Below are 14,048 nucleotides of genomic sequence, written 5' to 3' on the forward strand. Positions count from 1 at the left end.
GGGCCCTGATAATAACATCATGACATCAGTCTTTCACAAAACAACTGCGAAGAATAGCCTACTTCGCTGGGAGAGTGCACACCCCTATTCCCTGCGTAAAGGCATACCGAAAGTCCTGTATCTGAGGCTACATCGCAATTGTTCCAGCATGAATAAATTCAAAATGCAGGCGAATGACTTAAGAACCAGATTCAGGGACATAGGTTATCCCGATGGTATCCTCAGATCCACGTTCGAAGCATATATTTCTCATGAAGAAACTCTTCTGGTCCGTGAGATCCGTGACTTCATAAACTGTATAACTGCGGGTGTAGTGTACCTGGCCCAATGTAGCTGCCTTCTAGACTACGTAGGAAAAACAAAGAGGGAGTTTAGACGTCGCATGAGAGACCATTTTAATGACATTGCCAATGAAAAAGATACTTTAGTGGCAAAGCATGTAATCCAAGTGCATAGGGGTGATGCAACTTGCCTGAAATTTGTAGGCATTTAACACATCCCTCAACCAAAAAGAGTGGGTGACTGGGATAACAAGATCCTGAGAGCTGAGGCAAAATGGTTATTTAAGCTGAAAATGGTTACGCCAAATGGCCTGAATGAATACCTTTCATTCAAGCCATTCCTACAATAGAAGATTTATCTTCAGGTGACGAATCTCCGGTCCAGAGGTGAAGCCTATGGTGCATACCAATCGTCTCTACCTAGGATTAGGGATCCTCCCCCGGCGTTGGGAGGTACACTTTTGAGCCAGTGTACCTTTAATTGACCTCCAATCCCATATCATAAATAATATAAATAAAGAATTGTGGAATTTCATTGTTTTTAGTGATGATTGAGCATGCTTGGCCAATCCCCTGTTCGGCTCGAGCATCTCGATGCTCGGCACATGGCGGTACTCGGCCGAGTACCGCGTGTGCTCGAGCGCCATGCTCAAGTCTCCACCCCGCACATTTCTTGCCTGCTACACAGCCAATAAACATGCAGTTAAGTGCTGCCCTCACTGTAATGCCAGTAGCCATGTTGGCTACTGGCATTACAGTGATTGGCTGGTCGGAAAGCGTCATCGGGTGCTATATAGCACCCGATGACGCATGTTCCGCACATTCGTAGTCAGGGAGAGCTGAGTATAGGAAGAGACAGAGAGTGTAGGGAGTTTAATAGGAAGATTTTTATACAAAAAACTTTTCAGAGACCCAAAAGTCCTTTTATGGACTATTGTGTGTGACAGCAGCAATATATATTTAGCGCATCCTGCGCTAAATACCGTGTAATAGGCCGCCGTGGACAGTTGAATTATCCGTGCCACATCTCCTGTGTAAAGTGTGCGCATCCCAAAAATATCTGTGACATCCAGTGTACTTTTTCAATAGACAATGTCCACTGCGGACAGTGAGATTAGCTGCGCCACATCTCCAGTGTAAAGTGTGCGCATCCCTAAAATATCAGTGACATCCAGTGAATTTTTTCCATATCCTGTGAACTTTCTCCATAGACGGTGTCAGCTGCGGACAGTTAAATTATCCGTACCACATCTCCTGTGTAAAGTGTGTGCATCCCAAAAATATCTGTCACATCCAGTGTACTTTGTCAATAGACAGTGTCCGCTGTAGACCGTGAGATTAGCTGCGCCACATCTCCAGTGTGAAGTGTGCGCATCCCTAAAATATCAGTGACATCCAGTGAACTTTTTCCATAGACTGTGTCCGCTGTGGACAGTTAAATTATCCGTGCCACATCTCCAGTGTAAAGTGTGCGCATCGAAAAAATATCAGTGACATCCAGTGTACTTTTTCCGTAGACGTTGTCTGCTTCTGACAGTGACCTTACCAGGCCCACATGTGCAGTGTAATGTGTGCGCTTCAAAAAAAATTCTGTGACATACAGTGTACTTTGTCAGCTTTGAAACCATACTCCCCCTGGAACCCAAAGACTTTGGTTTCCCGGAAGCAGCTCAGCGGGTCATGGGAATAGCGCCGCCGAATCTCCGGTCATCATCGTTTATGGTCGGAACTACAACTGTATCGTATCATCTTCGAACCTCCGACTTTCGTTTTAGATTAATGAAAGAATCCTTGGCAAATGCTTTCGATTTGGTTCGTCTTGCGTTGGTCCAAAAATTTCAGCTCTAGCGGCGCAATACTGGAGTCCAATCAATGAGATGAGATTGGAGGTGTTGGTTACAGCTGCCCTGCACTATAAAAAACACACACCAGTTCTGGGTTTGCTTTTCACAAGAAGCATTGCCTGATGTGAATAATGCCTCGCACAAAAGAGCTCTCAGAAGACCTGCGATTAAGGATTGTTGACTTGCATAAAGCTGGGAAGGGTTATAAAAGTATCTCCAAAAGCCTTGCTGTTCATCAGTCGACTGTAAGAGCACAGCGCAGACTGCTCAATGAGGTGAAGAAGAATCCTAGAGTGTCAGCTAAAGACTTACAAAAGTCTTCAGCATAGCCTAACATCCCTGTTAGCGAATCTAAGATATGTAAAACACTAAACAAGAATGGATTTCATGGGAGGATACCACAGAGGAAGCCACTGCTGTCCAAAAAAAACATTGCTGCACGTTTACAGTTGGCGCAAGAGCACCTGGATGTTCCACAGCAGTACTGGCAAAATATTCTGTGGACAGATGAAACCAAAGTTGAGTTGTTTGGAAGTTGTGTGGAGAAAAAGAGGCACAGCACACCAACATCAAAACCTCATCCCAACTGTGAAGTATGGTGGTGGGGGCATCATAGTTTTAGGCTGCTTTGCTGCGTCATGGCCTGGATGGATTGCTATTATCGAAGGAAAAATGAATTCCCAAGTTTATCAAGACATTTTGCAGGAGAACTTAAGGCCATCTGTTCACCAGCTGAAACTCAACAGAAGATGGATGTCGCAACAGGACAACAACCCAAAGCATAGAAGTAAATCAACAACAGAATGGCTTAAAGAGAAGAAAATATGCCTTCTGGAGTGGCACAGTCAGAGTCCTGAACTCAACCCGATTGACATGCTGTGGCATGACCTCAAGAAAGCGATTCACACCAGACATCCCAAGACTATTGCTGAACTGAAACAGTTTTATAAAGAGCAATGGTCAATAATTACTCCTGATCGTTGTGCACATCTGATATTCAACTACAGGAAACGTTTGGTTAAAGTTATTGTTGCCAAAGGAGGTTCAACAGTTATTAAATCCAAGGGTTCATATACTTTTTCCACCTGCACTGTGAATGTTTACATGGAGTGTTCAATAAAAACATGGTAACATTTAATTCTTTGTGTGTTATTAGTTTAATCAAGACTGTGATTGTCTATTGTTGTGACTTAGATGAAGATCAGATCATATTTTATGACCAAATTGTGCAGAAATCCATATTATTCCAAAGGGTTCACATACTTTTTCTTGCAACTGTAAATGGTCAGCTCAGCAGCAGGCCCTCAACCATAATGTTTTAGAGGGTCAGCTCAGCAGCAGGCCCTTGCATATAATTTTTTAGAGGGTCACCTCAGCAGCAGGCCCTCACATATAATTTATTATAGGGTCAGCTCACCTGCAGGCCCTCATCTACAATCTTTTACAGGGTCATCTCACCTGCAGGCCCTCATCTAATTATACCTAATAGGTAATTTCGCGCGCATGCTGCCTTTGTTTGGATGTGGTAGCCGTAGCCATTTCTCAGGCTCCCTCTGCGGAATCGAATACTGATTTCCCCTTTACCCGTGGTCACCGTGGTTGGCACTGAAAATAACATTGAAAATTGATAGGGCAGACATCCGAATGGATCGTAGCCATCACTGTGAAATGCGATCGGCCCCAGGTTATCTAAAGTCACAGAAGCGGCATCAGGCCCTTGCCCATAATGTTTTAGATGGTCAGATCAGCAGGCGCTTGCTCCAAATGTTTTTGAGGTTCACCAGCAGGCCATAAATCATAATTTTTCAAGGCTGTGTATGATGCATTCCTTTGTGTGTAACAAAGGGTGTATTGTAGTGCCACTTCCATGTAATTTTTGGCAGCCCTTTCACTTAGTGCATAGACTTTATTAGTTACCTGAACAATTGTACCACAATGTGAATAAGGCCCTCCTTTATGTGATATACAGGTTGTATCGGAGTGCCTCTTCCTTGTAATTTTTGGCAGCACTTGCACTTTATATACAAGTAAATATACAGGAAAGAATGTTTCCTAACAATGTTTCCTCTAAAATCGATTTTATCTTCTGTTTTGTGCGTATTATTGTCAGTCTGTAAAAGTGGCGTACTACTCGGACAACATCGTTCCCAGCAGCGACCTGGGAGACCAAGATGCATCCAGACATCTTCCCCATGCTGTTTCCAAACCATTCCGGTGGTGTTTCCTTAAATTTCTGACCTTTTCCTATGAACCAAGCACCGTCCCCTCTTCACAGGGAGTGCCTGGTTTAATGCTCGGGTTCTACCATTCAATTCCATTGTGCTGGGGTGCTCGGTAGAGCACCCGAGCATCCCAATGTGTTTGGTCCAAGCCCCCGAGCACTATGGTGCTTGATCCACACTAATTGTTTTCTTTTAGACCATCTTCTTTACATTTTTTAAATAGAACGGCACTAGACAAAGGTGCCAGCATCATCTTTTTGGCGAATGGACATTAGTGTTTGATCACTAAATATCACTTTCATCCAATCACACTCCATGATTGCTTCTCTTCTGTCCACTGTAACCCTGTTTTCTTCTGCATGTAAATCTAATTTCAATCAGCCAGTTTTATATACTTCTGGCTCAAACATTGGATCTGTTTCTAAGTATTATTTTTTTATTTTATTTTGATGTTCATTTTCTATTTGTAAGGCATATTTGTTTTTAGTTTTCTATCCTAATACATTGATATCCTCCTTAGTCAAGTTGTATTCTACCCTTTTACATCGGCCCCATTTTGTTTACATGTGCACCAAATTGTCCACACAGCTGACTGGGGCAGCTAACAGATTCTGGAAGGAGTTTTATAATCCTTTTTGTTGTTCAAGTGGAAAACTCTCTTACTAAGGCCATGTTTTATTTCTAAAGGGCCTTTTACATGGGTTGAGAATTGCATCGATTATCGCTAACGAGCATTTATAGTAACGTTCTTCAGCAATGATCGGGCAGTGTAACTGTACTGCCGATTATACAATCAACCAGCAAAACAATCCTCCATCATGTAGCCTGATCGTTTGTGCGCATGAGTAAGTATGGGACTACACCTACCCTTACTCTAGAGGAGATCGGTGCATGTAAATACAGCGGTCTCCTCCACCAGCGAGCAGCAGATTGTCATGAAGGAACGCTTCCTTCCCGACTACCTGCTGTAATATTGTACCATGTAAAGAGACATTAAGACCTCTTTCACACTAGTGAGTTTTCCGTCCGAGTGCGATGCATAGAGCAAACACATAGCATCCAGATTGAATCCTGATCCATTCATTTTAATGGGTCTGTGTACATGAGCGTTGTTTTTCACTCATCATTTCTGCGTTCAGGAAAAATCGCAGCATGTTTTATGTTCTGCGTTTTTCAAACAGCTCTGGTTCCATAGAAGTGAATGGGGCTTGAGTGAAAAACGGATTGCATCCGAATGCAAAGAGTTTTTCACTGTTGGTTGTTAGGAGATGCAGATTGTTATTCTTCAAGGTTTTTTTTCACAGACATGAAAAACGCATCAAAAACTGATTGCACCCGCACGGAAATAACTGAAACACTGAACAAAATCGCAGACAAAACTTATTGAACCTGCTTGCAAAACCATCAGTTTTTTACTGAACAGATCCATACACAATCCGAATTGCTTGTGTGAGGCCCAATGGCTCATAAGAAGTGTTGGTGTAAGTTTTAGGTATGCAAATTACAATGTGATGCCATAATTGTTTCCTCTATTTGATGAAAACATTAATTGAAATTGTTTACTTTCATTTAAGCTATATTTCACAAATCTAAACTGTTCACATATTAAACATTGTTTTGTGTCATGTTTGTGATTTGTGCCCTAAGAAGGCTGGATGAACATCCTCTAATTATGGTGCTTCACTTTTTTTTTATCAGGGGTTGTAGTACTTGATACCAGTCTGCTTTATCATAAGCTAACAAGATATTGGGTGAGATCTATAAAACTGTCTTTGTTGGCCATAGCAAGAGAAATCACAGCCTTCATTTCTAATAATGCGCTTGAAAAATAAAAACTCTGCATTGGTTGTCAGACAGTTTCTCTTTCATACAGTTTTCATAAATCTGCCCCATTATCTTGTATTAAAAATGTCATGGCTTCTAGGGGGAAAATGCATTATTTTACTGCTTTATAAAGTGCTGATGCACTTGCATAATGAGTATAGAGACAGCTTTGACCGCCAGTTCACAAAAAAACATATAAGAGAGCTATAGAAAGTTCAAAGAAAGGCAACCAAATTAAAAAGTAGTCTAGAAGATCTCTGTTTTAAAGAAAGCTTGTCAAAACTATATTTACTCTAGAGAAAGAAAAGGGTGATATTTAATTTACATAGTAGCCTCTATAAAAACCAGAGCAGTATGATAACCTTACACAGACCGGACAAAGAACACTGATTGCTGAGAGCTGTGCTTCACAAAATGTACTGTATGAACTGTTAAAGGGAACCTGTCACATTGAACATGGTGTCTGAGCTGAAGGCAGCAAGCCTACATCCATAGATGAAACCAATAATCCTGACCTAATCCTCAACTCCATAAGATGAATTGCAAGTGCACCTCGAAGAATTGATGCTAGTTTTAAGGCATTAGGTGATCGCACCAGAATTTGATTTGATATAGAATTCTCTTTGGTTTAATAAGGGTGTCCTTGTTGCACCCAAGCTCCACTCCTTTCTGTGGTCATGCCATTCCTTGCTGCTCTGATTGACAATGCCAGGCAGTGGCTGACCACAAAAAAGAATTGGAGCTTGGGTACATGAGGAGCAAAGCTGAGTGCACTAAGGCCTAATTTGCATATTAAGAAAAAGAATCATAACTTGGGAATAGAGCCTCGGATCAATAAAAGAAAAACTGCTCATTAATCAGGTTATCAACAACTATCTACCTATGCAAAGAGTTGACTATTGAGGTCGCTGGTGACAGATTCCCTTTAAGCTTTCCATGTCAAAGGTCTCCTTGACGGGAACCTGTCATCAACTTTATGCTGACCTCACTGAGGGCAGCATAATATAGTGACAGAAATACTGATTTCAGAGGTGCGTCACTCATGAGCTAAAAATAAGTGGTTGCTGAGAGCCAGCATCCATAATCATTACTGCCCAGGCCTTAAAATTAGTCAAATCTACCTGAGAAGAGTCATGGTTATTCATAATCTCCTGCTTTCTCACCCATCTGCTGATGATTGACAGTTCTCTCCTAGAGAGAAAGGGAGAAAACTAGGTAGAAGACTGTCAATCATCAGCAGGTGGGCAGGAGAGCAGGATTTTTTGAACAACCATGACTCTTCTCAGTTGGCCATGACTCTTTTCCAGGCCCAGTTTGCAATGATTATGATGCAATAAAATAAGATAAAATGATTCGCTAGGTTTCAATGGTACTTGCGCTGCAGATATGCCGAGTTCCAATCTGCGTAGAAGTACACTGTGATTCATTTGAAGGGTGTCTGTCCTAGGCCAGATAAAGTGAATACCTGCATTCGTGGAAAAACACCCTGTGTGAATGAGGAGCAGCACGGTCCCACTATATTAACATTTGCAATGATTATGATGTTGGTTCTTGGCAACCACTTACTACTAACTTTTAAATGACAGACTGGTGAAATCATCTCAACTGTCTCTACTTTATGCTAAGTTGATGACAGGTTCCCTTTAACCTCTAAAGTAGTTTTTCTGCTTTTGTTTTTCAGACCAACATATGATGATATACCAGAAACAAACATAGTTTCTTCTACTAAAGAAGACCAGCTTTGTAATCCACATTTCCAAACACAAAAAAATGAGCCTTCTTCTATGGTACTAAGTCAAAGCTTGGGCATGAACAACTTATCTACAGGTGGTTCACAGTGCAACTACAGGAAAATTACATTTACTCAAACTCATGGTCGAAATCTTGAACAGCGACACAGTTCCAAAAGTGGTGGACCTCATGAAAGTATTCTAAATGTTAACAATAAATTAACTTGTTGCCAAGAAACAGAAGGTAAAGTAGGAAATGTTGCAACTGTGCAGTTCTCCATTTAAGTGTTTGCCTTTGAATTCATCTAGCCAGCAGAAAAACAATAGTTGTGAAACACCTCATTCTATATTATGTGTAGAATCAAGCAAAAATAAAGGGGCGCTTTATGGAGAGAGGCATCATGGGCTTAATGTAACCACATGTTCTACAACTGGTTTGGAAAACAGGCCATTTCATTCCCAAAGCAGCTGTTACAACGTGACCTCAGGATCATTATGTGGCATCAAAAACATATTTAAATCTCAGGAGGGGAAAGACAATATTCTCAGGGATTTTCTGGTGGACAAAAGGCAAAGAGATGCTATTGATGAAAGTAATAGATTAAGAGGCAATAAAACAACGGTGGATGACATAATTGATGAAGTCATATGGAAATACTGCCAAAATTCCTCATCAAAGATGCTTCAAGAAAAAGATAACGAGAGTGTTTTATCTTTAAATGTTCAGTCCATTATTGGTAAAACTGAGGCCTCGAGCTTAAGTTTTGACTGGAACGTACCAATTCAGTCTGAAGAAGATCATTCCAAGATGATAAATTTAGATTTCCTCAAGGAGTCCAATGTAAATGTTGATGAAGACTACAAGTCAAAACTTAAGTGTGTTCTAAGTACAAGTCCCATTAAAGAAAAAGATATAAAGTCTGACCCAGAAGAAGAAATTCTTCCAGCACTGCCTCACGTGCCTCCATCTTTTGTTGGTAAAACCTGGTCTCAAGTCATGTATGAAGATGACTTAAAAGTAGAATCTCTTGTTAAACAGTTTAGAAAAGGAAAATTTCATTGCTACTTCGAAGAGGGACATTTAATAAATGGTGGCAGCAAAAGACATCGTAAGAATAAAGAGGCTGAAAAGAAATGTGAAGTAAAAATTGAAGGCTTGAAAGAATTTGAAAGCTTTGATGTGCTACCGCTATTAGATCATCACTCTGATATTGATAGCACTAAATCAGAAAAACTGGTGCAGCCCAAGCTTCCTAAACCCTGTAGAAGAACATGCAGACAAGCTTCAAGATGCCAGATTGTTAAAGTAAGTCATGGTACTCAGACAAGTTTGGTAAATTTTCCTGTAATAAAGAAAAAAGTACTTAAAAATGAACAACAAGGGGTTTTTGATGTTGTGGAAGAAAAGACACCAGACATGAAAACGCGGACTTGTGCTTTTAAACTTCCAGAGTACTACACCAAAATATTAACTCCTTTACAACCCAAGACAATGGTGTATGTTCTTTCTCATCCAGACTTAAAACCAAGTACTAGTAAAGCGGCTTCAGTCTATAGCAGAGGTCGTAACCGATACTCTACTGATAGTAGAGACTCTATATTTTACAAATATAAGCAATCCACTCTGAAGTATTATGACCCTTTGACTAATCGCATTCTTAAAACCCCTCCAAGAAACTCTTTGCGTGGTATGGGTATTAATGCACCCTGTGTTCGGAAGCTGTTTCGTACACTGAGTAGTGATGTGAATGTTGATAACCTAGAATTTGAGCAAAAGGAGTCTAGTAATTCTAAAAAGTCTTTGTCTTTAAGTAGTTGTTCTGTTGGCTCTCTACATTTTGAATCTAGCACAGGAAAAGATCTAAATTCAAACATTAAAGGATGTGGATCATCAGCGAACACAGCCTGTGTAAAGTCTGGACATACTGATAAGCCATATGCAAATTTTCGCCTTTCCCCCTTTAATACCAGTTTTACCCAAAATAAGGAGGACACCCAGCATAGTCCCATTATTACAAAATCTATTACAAAAGCATTAAAACCAAAGAAAGTTATAAGAAGAGAATCTTCTAAACCCTCAACAAGAATAACCAGGGCAAGAATAGAACCTAGGGTTGTCACAAAGTCCAAGAACACTAGAATGGGTAAAAAACTAACACAAGGTAAAGCTGCACGCAATAAGCAGCCAAGAAGAAAAATTTCTACAGAAGTTGCAAAACCAACCAGGGGAATAGTTCAGACTCTTCAGCCCAGTAAGAAAGTTAGAGGCCGAAGGAGTCAACAGTCTGCTGAGGAGCATGGAAAGGCACTTGAAAAGTCACAATTTGCTTCACAAAGGCCTGCAAAAAGAAAGCCAAATGTATCTAAAGCAGTATCAAAGAAGAATACTCGCACAAACTACCAAGACAAAATTGTTAAAAGAACTCGTAGCAGAGTCTCTGAGGGTCTTGTCCATAGCACCATACGCCAACTGAGGAGTAGGCACAAAGCTTCCATGGATTCTAGTTCAAGAACGATCACTAACACAATGACAAGTAAAAAAGTTAGATGATGGACAGAACAAATTTACTTCCAAGCTTAAACACTAAAACACTGCTGAAAAACGGGTTTTATAATACAAAGTTTTTTTATGTTTCGTATACATTTGCAGTTTAAACCATTAAGCTGATTTCAAAGTTGTTTTACACATTTCCATTTTTATAGATACCTAATGCAAAATTCTAGATTTGTTTATTTTTATAGATACCTAATGTAAAATTCTAGATTTGTTTATTTTATAAAATTGTGCTAACTAAAATAATTTTATGGTTTCTGTGTCATTGGATTGCATATTACAAATCTGGTCAATATCAAGAAAAAATTGTGTAGCATATCCCCTTAGCGAAAAGTCACGGATATATAATTTTACAATGCAAATTGCACACTTTGTGTGGTTTCCTCTCCTCTCCTCTCTGATTCCTCTTAATACTAATTAGTTGGCTGGAGACTGTTTAAGTCAGGAATATGGTTTACAGGCTGTGGAAACCTAGGGAGTCATTTATTTTCCAGAAATACACCTATATTTGGTATATTTCTGGTGCAGAGTGTGACTTTTCCCCTCTCACAAACTGAAAAAAGTGCTCATGGCCGGCAAGCCCATCTCATTCATCATTTTCTATGCCTTTTCTATGCGTGTCTAAAACCCTGGCCTTAATAAATGACCCTCTTAGACTTTAATTTGTGTCTGGTAGAGGTGGTATAAGTAATCCTAAAGCAAGTATTTGCTTGTCATTCCATATTTGCAAGTATAGGGGGTCCTTTATTAAGCTGAAATATGCCTATATTAGGTGTATTTCAGGTTCTAGTTCCGCCTTATTCTGCAACTATTCCCTGCTTACGCCAGGTCTAAAAAAGCAGGTGGGGAAGGGGGCAGGCCATCAGGCCTTTCTCATTTACCATTTTCTACGCCTGTTTAAGGTGTATAAAAAGGTCTAAATATAAGACAGCTAGGAAGCTGTCTTACACTTAGAAGTGACGGAGGATCCGCTGAAGTTATGGAAACCCACCTCCAGGTAAAGGGTCTAAAATGCTGGTCTTAAAATATGTGCACCATAGTTTTTACTGTATTGTTCACTGGGCTGAAGCACATGTATTTAGATATATTTAACAAAAATCATGCTCATTTGCACTGAAAATTATTTTTTTACATGAATACAGTCACCATATATCTGCAGTGGCTATGAAAAAAAAGTTTTTTCTATACAACAAAATTCAACAAAGTACAACACTTCAACATGTTCACTCAGCTAGGAGATCTGCTGAGCTGTATGTTGAATGGATGAAGAGTAGTTGCAATTCCTTTTGATCCATTTTTATACCTTATACGATTGTTATGTGGACTGCAGCATCTTCACACCTCATGGTTCAGTAGTTGTAATGGGCTAATTCTGAAAAAATGAAACCATATTTATCCTGCAGTGATATAAAGATACATGAACAAGATACATTTTGTACTATCATAAGTAGTAATGTTTTATCAGAACCAAAAATCTAATTTCATACAATTCCTCCTGAGTGTTTTTCTTGGAATAATGTTTATCCGCTTGTGGATATCAGCTAAAACCAGGAAAATAACCATTGTAAAATATAAAGAATATTCAAAATATAAACATAACTTTAATGAAGGAAAATAGTAAATAGTACATGAACTTTTCACTAAATGGCTGTTATCAGTATATTTTTACAAGTGTAGCCTGCCATAGAAATCCAGTATGTTAGAAGGTCATATCAGTGGACATTCAGGAGCTGGTATTCTAATGTCAGGAACAAATGGGTGCTAAGATTTTTTTTTTCTTGGAGGGATCTACATTATCTTGCTTCCTCTCCATTGAGATCAAATAATCTAACGGCCACCTAAACATAAGCTGCTGTGTTTCTGTAACGCTCATTCATTTCAATAAAGAAAACTGTATGACCAATTCACTACGGAAAACTAGTAATGGAGCCCACCTGCATGGAGGTGCCATCTCCTGTATGCCCGCTAATGGTAACCTCTGACACATCTGCTTCCTGTCAGATGACTTCTACTGCCGTATGTGCAAGTACATAGCATATGATAGAGAGAAGTTTAACTTTGTGCTATATAGGTTTATAACATTTGGAGCAGAATTTCTTAGTTAAAGGGGTTTCTAGGATTTTAGTATTGATAGGTCATGAATATCAGATCGGCAGGGATCCGACACCCAGCATCACCGCGATCAGCTGGTTGAAGTGAAGGCTGTGCTCCATGCGAGAGCTGACCTGTCTCTTACTTGCTCACCGTCGACATCGGTGTAATTACAAGCCGTCCTATTCACTTCGATGGGACAGATCCTTCCTATTCAAGTGTATAAGAACAAGTCTTCCAATAGAAGTGAATGGGACGGCTTGTAATTACACCTGATCACCTCTGCGATGTCAACGGCGAGCAGGTAAACAGTGAAGGGAAGCCTGCTCTTGCACGGAGCATGGCCTTCTCTTCAACCGACTATCCTGAGAATAGGTCATCAATATTAAAATCCCAGAAAACCCCTTTAACAACATAGTAAATCCTGACATGACACTTAGGAGAGACAGTGAGAGTCCTGATGAACCCACCCACACGGGATGACTGACAGCTTTCCCTGTATCAATGTGTACACAGGCAGTCATTCTGTGTGGGCAGGGTCACCAGGACACCCATGGTCTCTCCTAAGAGTCCTGGCAGGACTTATTCAGCTTTTTACTCAGAAATCCTTCCCAACTCATATAAACATATATCACAGAGCTCAGCTTCTCTCCCTCTTTCATATGCTGTTCTCACATAGAACATCAGAAGCGATTCATTTTACACAAGTATTACTATAATGGGCTCTGTCAGAGAGGCTGCTACCCGGCAAATATGCTGAGAATCAGAGGGACAAAAAACACTGCATGTCCGTCTGATTCCCGGCATTCTCTGCCGCAGATGTGAAGGTAGCCTAATAATTAAGTCTTGTACCTTTACAGGTCACTTTTGAGAAATTTTGGAGAAGAAATTAGATTCTTTCATACCTTTGACCCAGTGAATTGTCATGCTGCTTGGAGACTGCATAAAAGATGTGATGATTGTGATCAGTGAAAAACCCAATGGAAAAGGCTCTTAGTACTGTTTTCTGAAAAATTATAACCCTTTAAATTACAGAATCAGGAAAACTGAGCTAAAGTCAGTTAAATCAATTTGAATAGATAATGAAGTTGATAATTTGGTCATTGTGGTTATAGCCTAGAATTTGCTGACATGCTCATCTGTACACAGATTTGTTTTTTTTTTTTTGTACTGTATACAGACGTGGACAAAATTGTTGGTACCCTTTGGTCAATGAAAGAAAAAGTCACAATGGTCACAGAAATAACTTTAATCTGACAAAAGTAATAATAAATTAAAATTCTATAAATGTTAACCAATGAAAGTCAGACATTGTTTTTCAACCATGCTTCAACAGAATTATGTAAAAAAATAAACTCATGAAACAGGCATGGACAAAAATGATGGTACCCCTAACTTAATATTTTGTTGCGCAACCTTTTGAGGCAATCACTGCAATCAAACGCTTCCTGTAACTGTCAATGAGACATCTGCACCTCTCAGCAGGTATTTTGGCCCACTCC

At 39.9% G+C, this 14,048-nt stretch overlaps 2 protein-coding genes across 3 annotated transcripts in view; both read left to right on the top strand.

Moving 5' to 3' along the window:
• Nucleotides 1-13,725, top strand: part of LOC122945346 — an 82,786-nt gene extending 69,061 nt beyond the window's left edge. Inside the window, exons 8-9 of one of the 2 annotated variants that reach the window (XM_044304417.1) lie at nucleotides 7,853-8,145; nucleotides 13,407-13,725. In XM_044304417.1, coding sequence (XP_044160352.1) covers nucleotides 7,853-8,145; nucleotides 13,407-13,417 — 304 coding nt within the window. In that variant the 3' untranslated portion in view covers nucleotides 13,418-13,725. Of the gene's footprint in view, nucleotides 1-7,852; nucleotides 8,187-13,406 lie in introns of those variants that run through there. The other variant, XM_044304416.1, reaches the window with a different exon arrangement.
• On the top strand, nucleotides 8,158-13,418 carry ZDBF2 (zinc finger DBF-type containing 2). The gene has a single exon (XM_044304415.1). The coding sequence runs from the start codon at nucleotides 8,158-8,160 to the stop codon at nucleotides 10,450-10,452; it is 2,295 nt and encodes a 764-aa protein (XP_044160350.1). The 3' UTR covers nucleotides 10,453-13,418.
• Nucleotides 13,726-14,048: the final 323 nt, after the last annotated feature.

This window comes from Bufo gargarizans, chromosome 8, assembly GCF_014858855.1.
Source record: "Bufo gargarizans isolate SCDJY-AF-19 chromosome 8, ASM1485885v1, whole genome shotgun sequence".
Lineage (NCBI taxonomy): Eukaryota > Metazoa > Chordata > Amphibia > Anura > Bufonidae > Bufo > Bufo gargarizans.